The sequence below is a fragment of the Phalacrocorax carbo genome, chromosome 9 (genome assembly GCF_963921805.1).
Source record: "Phalacrocorax carbo chromosome 9, bPhaCar2.1, whole genome shotgun sequence".
In the NCBI taxonomy this organism is placed as follows: domain Eukaryota; kingdom Metazoa; phylum Chordata; class Aves; order Suliformes; family Phalacrocoracidae; genus Phalacrocorax; species Phalacrocorax carbo.
Window position 1 is genome coordinate 13,981,967 of NC_087521.1, and position 14,486 is coordinate 13,996,452.

Below are 14,486 nucleotides of genomic sequence, written 5' to 3' on the forward strand. Positions count from 1 at the left end.
GACCTATCTGAGCTCTCAAACAGGCCATGGTTTTACCCAGCCATTCCAGTATAGGACTTGTGTGGTGTTTTTTTGTTGTTGTTGTTTGTTTGGTTTTTTTTTTTAGGGGGGTGGTAGAAGTATTGGGAAGGAAGGGGAAAAAAAGGTTTGGTCTCCCTAACAGCGGAAAAGCCTCATTAGCATTAAGAAAGAAAAAAAAAAAATCACAATGTAGCATTTTTTAAAGTCTTTATTATGCAGAACATAGAATATATTTGAATGGATTTTTTTCCCAAGCAGTTTTTCTCCAGTGTTTTCATTTTGTTTTGTTTTTAAAACATGCATTGTTACCTTTTTAAAGCCAATGTACCATCCATTTATCTTTTTCCTGCCCACAGAGCATCCAACTTCATGGTAATCCCAAGTGTAAAAAAAATTAGACATCTGGCATAAAATATTTTGGGGGGAGCCCATTTAAAAATTTTATCTAAAATGTCTTATCTACAAAAAAATCCAATATATATGTACATTATAGCAACACAGAGGCATAAGAATACAGTGCAATTTAAGATGAAGTGCTGTGACTTGGTAATTCTGCCCAGGGCTTGTGGAAATGTGGGCCACCATTGGCTTTGGGGCTGCTAGCCTAAAGCCTCAGGCTCCAATGTTCCTCTGATCTCTCTCAAACTGGTCTGAAGTTAGTAACATTGGAAGGCTGGAGATGCATTTAGCTTAATACACCGTTAGGGGGTAGCAACAATACTGTCTGAACAGGATGAGATTTGGCGCAAAAAAAATTAAAAAACCCCACTGCTTTACAGCAGTCAGACGCTTTGGTGCATGTTTCACTTCGCCATGGGTATTTCTGGAACGGCACCAACCCTTGGCATATTAAAGTGAGACTGGTTCACCTACTGTTAAGGAAATTAATTTGCTAGCTGCCACTGCTTCTGAAGTCCCTGCCCCTCTCTATAATTCTCCCGCTTTCGGTAGCCCAGGAATAAGTTACCAGTGCTTGCTGCATAGGAACACTGGTGCAGAGAACTGCACTATTTTTGGCCTTCGCATACAGACACATCTTCTGCTCCTTAAACAGCTGCTAGCCAGCGTCAAACACGAATTGAACCTCTCCCTACCTCCCAAGAAAATAGCAGTACATATTGCTTAACTAAAAGCACAGAGTATTATTCCATGGGTTAAAATCCACTGCATTCTTCAAGGTCAGTTTTAATTGCAATTCTTCATACCAAGAGTCACAGTTTAAGGCCTTCAACACACACCACAGTCGTCATCTCCTTCACCCAGCCCCTTTTGGGGATGTAAACACAACAGCTCCAATGTCTGCACCAAACGCTTCTCTTTTTAGTGAAAGATAAAGCACACCACTTCACACTAACACTTCATGGTTGTGCTCTAGCTTCACATCCAAATCCTTGAACAGGGGAACAACTGCAAGGCTGGGGATGTTAACAGGAATACAAGCCATCACAATGGCATCTGAGTTGATGAGGTTGGTATTTTTTTTTGGTGTGGGTTTCCCCCCCCGCCTTTCTTTTAAAATCATGTTCAAGTTACACAGGTTGAATGACTGGCACTTTTCCCCAAACAGTGGTCCAATGCCACTTGGGTGCCAGGCCCAGTGCTGAAGCCAGCAATGCACCAGCTGAGGGGTCAATACTAGGCATTCCCTGACAGCTCACTAGTGTTAAAGCAGAACAGACTGCAGATACCCCAGATCTTTGTGCAGAACATATCACCCACACAGATCCCAGCATGCTTGACACTTTCACAGGCTGAGTATAAACTATATATAAAAATAATATATATAAACTATACGTATAAACTGTACAAATTTTGACTGAGCATTGTATATTGGGATACATCTCCACAAGTTTTCTTCTCTGTAATGCAGCAAGGGAGCTCATGCACAGTGCTCCAGATCCAGTGCTGCAAGGTGTTCTCTTAGATGAAATGGAGAGCTCAGGTGCACAGCTTTCCTCCAACCTTTCCTATGATATGCCAGAATGGATAACATGGCTTCTGGATGAGCAAATATCTGTAAGCCAAATACTTTTCAGAGGTAAAGAAATTGAAATTTGCACAGGAGAGGAAGCATTTACTTGGTGTGGAAACATTTTAGAAGAGTGCCCCTTTGGGCACTGAAAGTTGCATTCCTGTCTTAGGGATGCTTGTTCACGTACACATGAAAGGTCCCTGTACAGCTGAGAAGAAGCGATGATGATTGACTGCCCCTTTTTTCCACCTCTGCTGTATTGGTCCTTCATCCACACAACACAGGCCTGGGTCACTGATTTCACAGGCACACTTCCCTTTCCTGCTCTGTGTGAAGGTGCAGCTCTGACAGTGAGTACCACTTCTGCACTCAGAGAAAACAGCAAGAGGAGGATGGATGATGCAATTCCTTCACTGAATGACTTCATCACAGTAAGATGTTCGGTCAATTCACTCCTGAGTCTTTGCCTAAAGCAGAAGTGTGCTACACCAGTAAGCCAAGAACCAGAACAGCTCTTTAAGGATGCTACTTAGAATGAAAAAAAAAAAAATATAGAAACTAAACAAAGAGTTAAATATACCATATACACAGATACTATACAAAAGTTGTGTCTTATGTAAAAAAAAAAACCAAAACGCAAGCCCTGAATATTTTGACACAAAACCCCCTTGGTTTCTTCTCTGCCAAAGAACTACAGAAAAATTATGAATCAGGCTCCTTAAGACAAAGGTCTGCTTGGGAAGTCCAGTTTCTAACAAGAAGCAGATCTCTCTTCGCTGATGCTCGGTAATAGGAGCTTCTCCATTTTCTTAAGAGTAAAAGAATATGGCCATCAGCCTTGAAAACCATAATGGTTCTAAGCCCTTCACTCTGCTCAGCAGAGGCAAAATCTTGCTAAGTTCTTCAAAGGTACTGGGAAGGTAACTGTTGTATATTTATGAGTAAGTTTAGCCAATGTACAATACAGGGCAAAATCCTTTTTTCAAAAAGCAGCCTTCATTTTCTTTTGAATTTTGCATCTCTTAAGAAATACCAGGAGTCATTTTCAATTAGAATGTCTCAGAAAAGTTGGCAGGGACTGAAGTCTATTTCTTAAGCAGCTTTTCTTCCTTTGTGGTCTCTTAAGATTGGTTCTTTCATTCACTTCTACTGCCAGGACAAAAAGGAGACAGATTTCTGGTCAATACATAAATATCAAAGCAGCAATCCATCCTACACATACCGTGACAGCACACATGCTATAGGTTTGTCTACTACAAACCAGTAGTGGTCTGCTCCTTCAGTTGTGGGAGTGGAGTTTTTTTAGTAGATGTGAAAAGATTTTCCTGGCTTTCATACTCAGTGAATTACTGACTTAAAAGTGCAAAATCTTGGACCTTAGAAATCGTACTTCTTACTTTTTCAGAAGCAGTTTCAACAGGTACCAGACTTTGGCAATAGAAGATCCCTTGAATAAAAGGCCTCCAGAGGGCAAAGGAGGGGTGGGGGGCAATTTGCTTCCCAGCAAGGATATGGCAGGGCTGAAATGTAACCAAGCAGTTTACAAATGCTACTAACTGCCTGAATGATTTCTGAAATGTCTTTGCAACTCAGAATTCAAAGTCATATGCAAACAGTGTGACACAGAAGAAAGATACCAAATGGCAGAAGTTTAGCACGAACACAATTTCCTCAACAAGTACAACTGGAATCCCAATGAGGACCAGTAATTTTTAAACACTGATAATTTCAGAAGTGTTATACAGGAGTTAGCTGAATTAGAGATCTATCCAGATGTTTTTCTCCCTTCCACAGACAAACTGCCCTAAAACTGAATCCCAGAGACAAGATTAAGACTTGAGACTTGTAGAATCCACGATAACCCACTCATAACTTAATACATCACAGCAGACAAGTGCGCTGTATGTCTGGGAATGCTCAAAACAGCTCCATACTGACCCACACCTACGCCTTCAAGTTGGTCGGTTTTGTCTGATCTTAAACTGTTCCACGATCAAGTCAACAGGATCAGGGCTGGAGTCAGGGCTTCCTGCACTAACCTCCTCTTGTTCCCTACTACAATCCAGAAGGGAAGGGAAGCAGATATCCTTTGAGGTAAAGCTTCTTGAAGTCAGAAAGCAGGTCATCTGCTGGAATGTTAGAGCTAGTCCTGGGCAGAACACAGGCAAGAAAGTAACCTCATGTAATTGCAGTTTACTCACTCTGTGGCTAAACAAATGAGACCACTCCATAGCTACTGAAGTTGCACATACAGGTTACAGACTTGGACTGTGCACACGCTTTGCTCCAGAAGGTGAGCAAATCAGCATTAGTGGACTAAGACAGAAACAGGTATCTGGACCTATTTTGAAACAGCCAATTTTAGTTCTTCTCATCTAATTACATTTCTGAAGTACAATGTTAAAAAACTAAGTGTTTTGAAATTCCATTACATTAAAATGGAACAAGATCTATAAACACATGAAGATAGATATTCTACAAACCAGAAGCCAATTCTGCTTTAAATCACCAGATGTATTTGCAGAACTGCTTGGTTCTAGTGACCAAAGCGTTCCTTCCCTGGTAGTTGCAGAGTGAACATAAAAGAACTTAAAAAAAAAAAATTATTAATTTTTTTGCAGCACCAGGCAAATAGCTTTGAGCCGCAATCTGCTTTAGCATTACGATGAAGAATCTGTTTAAAAAAACTCCAGTATCTGCAAAAAAGCATCATGCTAATGCAAATTGAAGAGCTGGCCCAACCCAACTGACATGATGTTAGAGCTTTACTATCTTTGCAGAAACCCTACATGTCGAAGGTATAAAATACAAACTATACTGCAACTGACTCATGTTATAAAATTTTTGGTACTTTAATGATCCATTCTCTTCACTGAAAGATTTCAAGATGCAATGACTAAGTAGCAGACCACCTCTAAGGTGTGCTAGAGCAAAGGTGCCTATTTTAAACTTTGATCAGAGTAAGACGGTGTGGAACTCGCAAATAAAGATTCCAAAGAGCAACTGGCTCAGTAGACGTTAGTTTGATCTCACAGTAACAGAACTGCAAAAGAATAAAGATCTCAAACTAAATGCAATTGTGAGGACATTCTCTCTTCAGGGAAGGCCTACACAGGCACGCAGCTGCCAAATGAGACTTTGTTGGCTAGCTGAAATGTAACGTACGATACAAGATCCAAGCTGTCTATACTCTTTGCATAAAAGCCTTGCGCAAGAAGGCCAACAAAGAACACCTGATATATGGCAAGAAACAGTGAATTCGCGTGGCAAAGGGTAGCAGCCTTTCAGAGATCTGCATGAAATAAGTGGTTCTCCTGTAGTCATCCACTGTGTATGCCTGCTTATTGAGGGTCTCAACAAGAAGCATAAGGCTTGCTATGTTTACTTAATCCCAAGAGCACCCTTCTAGAACTTAGCAGTGACTTGTTCATAGTTTTATGATAATTCTAAAGCAAGAGAAATCAACCTGAAGATGAAAAAGCAACACACATTAAAACCACCTTTTTTTTTGTTTTAAAACAGAAGTATGTCAGAAGGAAGACAAAACACAGCCCATTTTAAGAAAAAAAACAACTAACAAAACCCCTTTCCATCACTTACCCTATATCAAGAGGACAATTGGTGTCAAAACCAGGAGATAATCTGGTATCCATACTGGGAAGGAAAAGAGGCTAGAGTCCCAGAAGTCCTTCTGCCTGTGGCTTACAAAACTAAATAATGTTTGGGAACAATGGTCCTGTCAGTGACATGTCAACAACACATTTATTTTAAAAAGGCTAAATTCAAGTTTTAAACACAAGTAACTGGAAAAGAAAAAAAAAAGAAAAACTTTGGTTGATTATCCATCTTGTTAAATATGTCAAAGTTAACAGTTTCTCTAGGACATCTCCAAAAACAGACAAGTCAGCTCACTCCTTACTGGGAAGGTCAGTCACCTAGCAGTGACACTGGAAGTGCTGCCATGCCAGCGTCACACATGCTTACAACATCTCAGCTAGCATTTTGGAGGCTAATGGTGCATACAAAGTCTGGCTGATCAGCCACAGCCAACTTGGGTTGCTGTGAACTCATTGAGCAAATAAATAAAAAACGCAACAAGAAAAAATAAAGCCAAGCACCTCTAGGGCCAGACCCTGAAGACACAGGAATGAAAGCTTTTTTTTTTCCTTCCTCCTTTCCCTATTTACAAAATGCCATTTAGAGCTGACGTGGCCACTTCAGTATTGTGAGGAAATGTCTTTTATGCTAAGCAGTCATAAGAATGTTGTTCATGGATGCTGTGGCCTGCATGCCACGGAGTGTCCCACGGGGTGTGTCCCTCCCACCAAGGCACATGGAGGGAATTCAGTCTTCTGTTTCTTCATATGTTGTCTCATCAAATGGCCGGTCCAAGAGAGGTACCAAACGGTGACGGGAATATTTCAGTTGCAAAAGGTCCCCAACTTCATTGATTTCTTTTAAAGCCTGAGAAAGAGACCACAGTACATCAGCAGAGGAGACATGCAAGCATGTTATTAGCACATCTTCCTTTCTGCATGCCTGCAGACTACTCTGACAGCCATTTTACTTAAGTGAGATTTTACTGTGCTAGAGGTTTTGATTTTAGCATTCAGAAGTCTTGAGTCCAAGTGAGCTGTACTGGTCACTTAACTGAGAGTGCCTCTGCACCCACCTGACTACTCCACTTCCAGGGCAGGATCATAATATCCAGCAATACTAACAACGTATGTGGAGGTTTGACTCCTCTTTATGTACCATTCAATATGAAAATGTGTGTGTTAGTATACCATCTCTGAACTACTGTATTTTTTTAAATTGCAAGATAGCAAAAGGTAAACTGCAATATTGTGCTAACAAGTTCTTTTGATGCATTTGTTGTATCTATATTTGGTTAATTTGCATTGTCCATATACAAACAGGGATGCAAGTTCTGTATCGTAAACAACACTGCACGGGAGATATTTGCCAAGCAATCCAAGGAATTAAAAAAAAAAAGTTATTCTGGGTAGGATCCCAAGCATTTTCTCCCTAGAAAGTGAGTCCCACTGCCTCAGGTTGCCACAAAGGCAACACTCAGACAACTGATGGCCCAGAACACTGCTAGTGAGCTAACAAAACCTTTCACCGTTTTGACCTGAATGCAAATGTTATGAAGTTTACCAGAGATCAAACATCTGCTAGCGTAAGAAGTGAGGAAAGCCCCGGCTCAGTTAATCATACTTTCTTTATGTTGCAATCGCTGATAAGACACCGGTTCACAATAAGGTTTGTCAAAAGCCAAGCCCTAAACTTCAATTAATTTCTCTACAGAACACTCCTGGGGCAAGGTACAAAATAAAGCAGTTGCTACAGACAACTCTGCAACAGTGCATGATGCTAATTATCTTATATAGTGAGTTTAGAAGATAACTTCGAAGTCCAATGTGATTTTTGAACTCAAAGGTTGACATTCTACACTCCCTTGAATTGTAAATTTATTCAGACAGATGCATTCAGCATTCCTTCAAAATACCACTAACTTAAATATTAATACTCCAATTTTAACGTATTCTGGGTCAAATGTTGAGAATGCTGGGTCAAATCTTGAGAATAGTTGGCAGACAGATTAATATCCCTACATGCCACGGACATATAGCTCAAGCTTTTGTTTCTTTAAACAATGGCCCCTCATGCTTGTTATATCTGGCAGCAAGAACCTCTCCACTCTAAAATCTGGGGGAATGACAAACCCAGAAGTTGGACCTTGGTAAAAACAAAACAAAACAAAAGCATGGGCATAGTTTGCCAGATCTTTAAGTAAAGATCCCACATGGAAACAATTTAAGGTTGAATTTCTGTTGAAAGAGTCTGTTAACTGTTATTCTTGAATGCAGATTTAGGATTTTATTAATTTAAAACAAAAAAGACCACGTGACCAGCAAAGACTACAAAGGAAATGGCATTGGTGAACTTTGACTTCAGGAGAGTGTAATATATTTTTCATCACTGAAAAGAAAGCACCAGCCCACAGGGATGCAGGTTATGAGGGACTTCACTCTGATCCTGAGCCAAATATTTTCAGGCAAGGAAGTTTTATTTACATAAAACGGTTAAAATTGTAACTGAGAACTGTTCCCCATCATGTGGGTTTATTTAATAAGAACAAGGAAACATTACAAATATCAGCATTTACAAGACAAGCTTCTCTTTGCTGTGCTCCAAACCTGGATAAATTTTGTTTAGAAAAAAATGCCATAACAGCCCTAGTTAGCATCCATGCACACACAGATGGGCTACCAAGTTCTCCTCTCTGTCACTGACTTGAAGCAGCTCTCTGCCAGCTCTCTCCAAGTCTATTCATTTCAATTCTTTTTCCTCCTGGATATTGTTGTCACAGTTCAGCAGAGGGATCAGATCTGAGGGCTGTCTTAATGACGAGCTGCCTGAAATCAATCTCCTTTCACTGCATCACAAGAAAACACAACACAAAGTCACTGACAGAAAGACTTGCTCCTTATTAACTCCTCTTGCCAATGTTCTGGGTTCGGAGCATACAGCTGTTTTGAACCTTAAAATAGATTACACTAACTTGGAACAAAGCCTCCACGTCCTGAACTAAATCAGGATTTCTTCATTCACTTCAAAATTCACACCTCATTTTGTCCTGGATTAATTTTCTTAGGCAGACAAGCCCTAATATTTTAAATAAGCATTTCCTCGATTTAGAGCATTTAGCACCTACAGAGGTACTCTAGAAATGAATCTTTAGAGTTAAATGTACAAAACTTGAAACATTTTCTGGAAAGCAGACAGACTTGTAAGAGAACTGACAGGAAAAGAGCTTTTTTAAGCAGAGTAATGAAAGTTACAGACTGGTTTTGGAAGAGAGCAAGTATAGTACTTATATAGGCCCTGCAAAAGCAGCTTGTTATGGTAAAGACTCCAGCTACTTACTAAGAGAGAAGACCAACAGCAAGATTGCTCAGGTAATGCCAGCACACCGAGTCTGCATGGTTTCACTTGTAGCTCAGTGTGCAGCAATATGACTTCAGAGACTTCGGTTTTCTTTCTTTTCCTTTCTTCCACCTTCTTCCCATTCATCCCGCCATGTCCACCTGGCCAGAAGTTACTGCTCCCTCATTTGTGTCAATGCACTCAGTTCTATTACCATGCTCTGAGCCAAGTCTGTGATACCATTCATTTTATACAGGGCAAAGGAAGGGAAGGAGAGGGCCTTCTCCAAACATACCATTTCAGAATTCTTATTTGGAACAGAAACAACTGAATTGGGATAATTATGGGAAGAATAGCAGGTCAGGTAGCTGGGAAGGAACACCTTAAGCAGTCTGCTGTTGGAGTCTCAGAGCAGGATCTTTCAAGTCTTACAAGGCAGAAACAACTTGGAAGCAGCAAGTACAGCACCACAGACACGCGGCAGATTGTTTAACTGATACAGAATGACAGCAAATATACATTACCAAGCAGCACACACCACTGCCTTACTATTTTTCCTAACAAAACTGAAATAAAAAAGAGCCATTTTCAGCTGTTGATTTGAAAGTTCTGTGGGAGTGAAGTGTAAAAAGTTTGAATCTTTTTTTTTTTTTTTGACAAGTCGTTAGTAAATATCTGTTTATATATCCTATTTGATCTTCATGTATTGAAGTGTTACCACCTGATCGTATCTGGACATTGGGCATTATTTCCCCTTCATTAACTCCATGATGACTACTCCCCCTCACCTTCTTGTCCACAAAATGTTGAAAATAGTTTAAAGGATTTTTTTTCTCCATCATCTTCCCAAGGATCAAGGTGAGGCTGCTCAACCTGCAGTTCCTCAGATCATACTTCTTGCCTTTCTTAAAGTCAGTGGTGACATCTGCTTTCTTCCAATACGCAGGAACTTCCCCGTCATGACCTTCCAAAGATGGTAATCAAGAGTGGCCTTGCAGTGACAGCCAGCTCCCTCAACACTTGTGGGTACATCCCATCAGGTCCCATGGACTTGTGATGTCCAGTTTGTTTAAATTTCCTTTTGCTACTAATATCCCCACAAAAGCCCTGCCTGCTGCATTTCATGTCCTTTGACAGACTCAGCTCCAGGTGGGCTCTTGGCTTTCCTGACCCCATCCCTGCATGCTCAGGACTGTGCCTCTACTCCCCCTGGGTCACCTGTCCCTGCGGGCACCTCTTATATGCTTCCTTTTTTTATTTTTTTGGTTTGTTCATCTGTGCAGGCTTCTCACTACATTTTCTCTCCTGTAAATCAGGATGGTCCATTCTTTGGGGTGGGAGGAGGGGTAGGGAATCATCCAGCTGTCCTGGACACCTCCTCTCTTCAGGACCGTATCCTATGGGATTCTTTCAAGCAGCTGTCTGAACAGCGCAGTCTACTCTCCTGAGGTCCAAGGTCATAAGTCAATCTAGCTTAGGTTCTGAGTCACAGAATAGCAGAGTGGGGAAAAAAATACAATGGAGAATTTTCACAGCTGATGCACATGTCCATCAAAGAAGATTATTCAGAAGACTCAAAAATGAATGTAGTTACTGCACCAAAACATAATAAGGATAGTCAGGCTTATTCATACAATGCCCTTTCAACTATATTAGTCAGAGCGTAAATACCATCCTTAATTTTTAAGGCAGCATCTCCTGACTGTGATGCAGGCCTCCTTAGAGGGGACCTCAGATGCTGGAACACACTTAGTGCAGGCAGGAGCCAGTAAGGCATTGCACGTGGCACAGACTCATTTAGGACAGGGTCATTTAAGATACAGAGCTCTGAAGCTGTGAACAAGAACTGAAATAGTAATCTTTGGAATAAAAATTCTCACTGGTAATCATGTGCTGAGGTTTGCACTTGCTTTTGAGAAGAATATAGATGTTTTGGAGGTTCTCAGGCTTTTTTTTTTTCTTACCTTCTGCATCTAGGGTCAGAAGAAGCAGAATTTTTTCCTTCTAAAAGATTCAGTGGAAGGTAGAACATCTTAAGAGGGGAAAAAGCATTGTCTTGAAGGTGTGAGACACTCTCTTGCATCATTTAAAATAGGAAAAGAAAGTCCCTGAGATTTACTGTAGGCAGCCATTCTGCATTGTTGAAGCAAGGAAAGAGAGATGGAGTCATTGCCAGCTCTACTACACAAGGCTTTGAACATTAGGTTCAACTAGCTTGTGTACTAAACATTGAACCATACAAAGATTAGACAATTGTACCTGTTTATAGAAGGCATGAGCAAAAGGAAGACGAGACACTTACTGTATCAAGCATCTCTCTGGTATGAGCTGCAGACAAACAGAATCTGGCTCTGGACTCAATGATGGGGGTGGCAGGGAAGCCCACAACCACAACACCAATGTTCCGCTTCAGCATCTCACGCCCAAATGCACTGCCAGAGAGAACAAGAAAGATCGTCAGAATGATACCAGTGGAGGCAAAGCAGCAGCAGCATGAAGGTCTCAGTATGTTAACCCATACAGGCCTTTGTTGAAGTAAGCCTACAAGACCAGTTTGGAGCTTCCAGTGCTTTCTTTTAGAGGTAGAGGACCTGTTCACAAAAGCCTTTTTTAAAATCAGTCCCAAGGTGGTCCCCTACTCAAAAGGTTTGACTGTATTAGGTTGTAACAAAGCTGAAAGACTCTATGTGGCAGAGGCTGGTCTTTTAGCAGGCTGTTTCTAAATGGATTTGTAACCTAAGCTTGGAAATCCTTCTGATAGGAAACAGGGATTTTGGCTCAGGAGTTTGACTATACAAGGAATTCCCCATGCTGCAATCTCCTAGAGCAGATGCTGCTGCAGTTTCAAGATGGTTTGTTTTCACCAGTTTAATTTAAAGTACATTATGATGTCACAGAATGTACCACTTTTTAAGTGCCTATCATGGGAACCACTGAATTGCCACAGCAAATTGAGATCATCTAATCTCATACCAAATATTTTCAAAGAAGGTGCAAAACCTCATACAACTGTTATACAACCTCATAAAATCTTCAACAAAACATACTCTTATGGGGATTAAAGAAATTAGCAGCTGTTACCTATGCGATGAGAGGCATGAAGATCTAGAATCTTTCTGTAATGGCACTGCAATTGTGGGTGATTCTTCAAGCCACAGGAAATGGTTAATCTTTTTTGAACTGACCTTGTCTTGAGAAGTAGCAATGAACTTAAGAGGCTTATAAGGATAGAAATAACATCCTTTTACTCTTTTAATAATTTTTCTTCCTTTTACTTCTGCTACAACTCTTTTCCTTATAAACAGGTGCATCCTGATACACTTAATTTCATATCCATTTAGTACTCTCAAACTATTTTACAAACAGACTACAAGAGACAAAGAAAGGAAGAAGTAGACCTGATGTAAATCCTAAGGGCCAGCACTCAGCAGAGCTCTGTGTTCTTGCTCATTTTTAAGTAAGTTACTGGCTCAGCTGCTCAGCTAATAAACATTTCCATGAAGATTTCCAGGGAAAAGATTGTACTGACTGGTAGAGCAGCTGGGCAGTAAAAACAGTATGCTTCTGTGTGCTGGATAGTGCAGACTCTACAGCACCCATAAAGGTTACAGGCCTTTTAAATTTAGTTATACTGAGAAGGGTGGAGGAAGACTGTGTCTAGCTTCATGCAGAGTGCTAGATGATGTTTGTTCCCTCACAGAACCACAGTGCTTAGCTAGACTGAAGCCTGAGCTACAAGAACACTAGAGATGTTTTGTACGACTTAAAATGAAGCCATACTTTCCAAATTTGAAGGTGTTGGTTCAGCACTGCATTACACATGGACACTGAAAAGCAGCGATCAAAGCCCAGTTGTCCTTGAAATAAGGCTTTTATGTTGCAAATTTTTTTTAATACTTACATTATATCCTGCTTGCAGAATTTTAGCCTTAATTATCCACACAGTAGCCCACAAGTCCATAAGCATTTATAAAGCTAGGTGTTACAGTTATATTAGTATTCACAATAACAGTATCTGAGCTATTAAATCCAGACCTCAAACTTGGGATTCATCAAATACAGGTTGTTGTGTCCCATTGAGTCCCACCCCACTGCTTTTCCTTTTTTTCAATTTTCAGAGTTCATATGTGGAAATGTTGGCTGCTTCTGATCAAGGAGCTGGTTGAAAGATTCCTTCAGTGACTTTTAATGTTCATTAATGTTCATTTCCATTCACCTTCAGCTTCTCTTCAACACAAACATACACCTTACATGTAAAAAATTTAAAAAACCACGATGTTTAAAACATGGCACATAGTGGTAAAACTGCTTCCCTGAAGTGCTTTCTTGCTGCCCCAAGCCATAATCCTCAGTGTTCTCAAGATGGCTTATAGGAAGTTCCCATGTTTTATTAGACTCAGTAATGATCATAAAAGCAAAAATCAAAAATCAAACCAGTCTTTTCTTATATTTAGAAAAGTCTTAATATTCTTGTACCATCCTAACTTTAAAGAAGACGGGTGAGAAGTTATCCTGTTAAACTTACCCAATTTTTGCTGGCATGTACAGCATCAGAGGCACGACAGGGGAATCTTCATTTCCATAGATGATAAAGCCCATCTCTTTCAGTCGTCTCCTGAAATATCTCGTGTTCTCTGCTAGCTGCTGCACACGTGCTTTGCCTAGAAAACAAATTAAGATAAGACTGTGAATACGACAGTCATTAAGTCATGTGCGTAACTGCAACAAAACATCTCTAGCTAAAGTACAAAATATACATGTACCACTTCTGCTTATGGAAGTATTAAAATGAAATGCAAACTAGAATTTGTGGTTCCTTCTCCCCCATGTAATCAGGATTAATCGCTCATTTTCTAACAAGGCTGTAGCTGAATGGACCAAGACAGGCACAACCATCAAGTCCAAGCACTCCCTACGTTTTCCATATCAGGCTTTTAATCAAGAGGTACCTGGCAAAACAAGGCAGTTGCCTGCTTTTAAACAAGATTCAAAATTTGCTCAAGATTCACCAGTAACTGCATGTTGAAATAGTTTGCTTGCACCTTGAGTAATTAATGGCAGCCTACTGAAAGAGCTGGGGCTGTTCACTGTGTTTTATCCTGCTTGTCTGTATTAATGAAAATTACTACTGTCCTTACATCTGCTTGCTGAACTGATCATGTGGCTGCTCCCTAACCTTTTTCAGTTAAAATGAGCTGGGTTTAAATTAAACTGATTACTTCTGATAATCCAGCTCACTTTGCATAAGCAACAGCAGCCAATTTATCATGTATTCAGCTAATTCTGTACAGATTTCTTTTGACATTTGTTAAAATTATTGCACAGGACATGAGACAGCTAGTATAATTTAAATATTCCAGCTGTTCAGATATGCATCGGATGACTTATTTATCAGTTAATTATATTCTAGCCTAACGCAGTGTACCGTGTTTCTGTGTTGCCCAGAAAAAGATCCACATCATCTCATCTAAACAGATGATAATGCATTTCTGATCAGCTAATACTCTAATGTGCTTAAGAGATTAAGCACCATGCCATTGATGAGACTATAATAAGTAAC

General features: G+C 40.2%; 1 protein-coding gene across 4 annotated transcripts in view; it reads right to left on the minus strand.

Moving 5' to 3' along the window:
• Positions 1 to 211: 211 nt before the first annotated feature.
• Positions 212 to 14,486, minus strand: part of SPTLC2 (serine palmitoyltransferase long chain base subunit 2) — an 83,267-nt gene continuing 68,992 nt past the window's right edge. For 2 of the 4 annotated variants that reach the window (XM_064460484.1, XM_064460486.1), the window contains 3 exons: positions 13,452 to 13,587; positions 11,229 to 11,358; positions 212 to 6,457 (listed from right to left, as the gene is read on the minus strand). In XM_064460484.1, the coding sequence (XP_064316554.1) occupies positions 6,338 to 6,457; positions 11,229 to 11,358; positions 13,452 to 13,587 (386 nt within the window). In that variant the 3' untranslated portion in view covers positions 212 to 6,337. The remainder of the gene's footprint in view (positions 6,458 to 11,228; positions 11,359 to 13,451; positions 13,588 to 14,486) is intronic. The other 2 variants (XR_010374441.1, XR_010374440.1) reach the window with 2 other exon arrangements.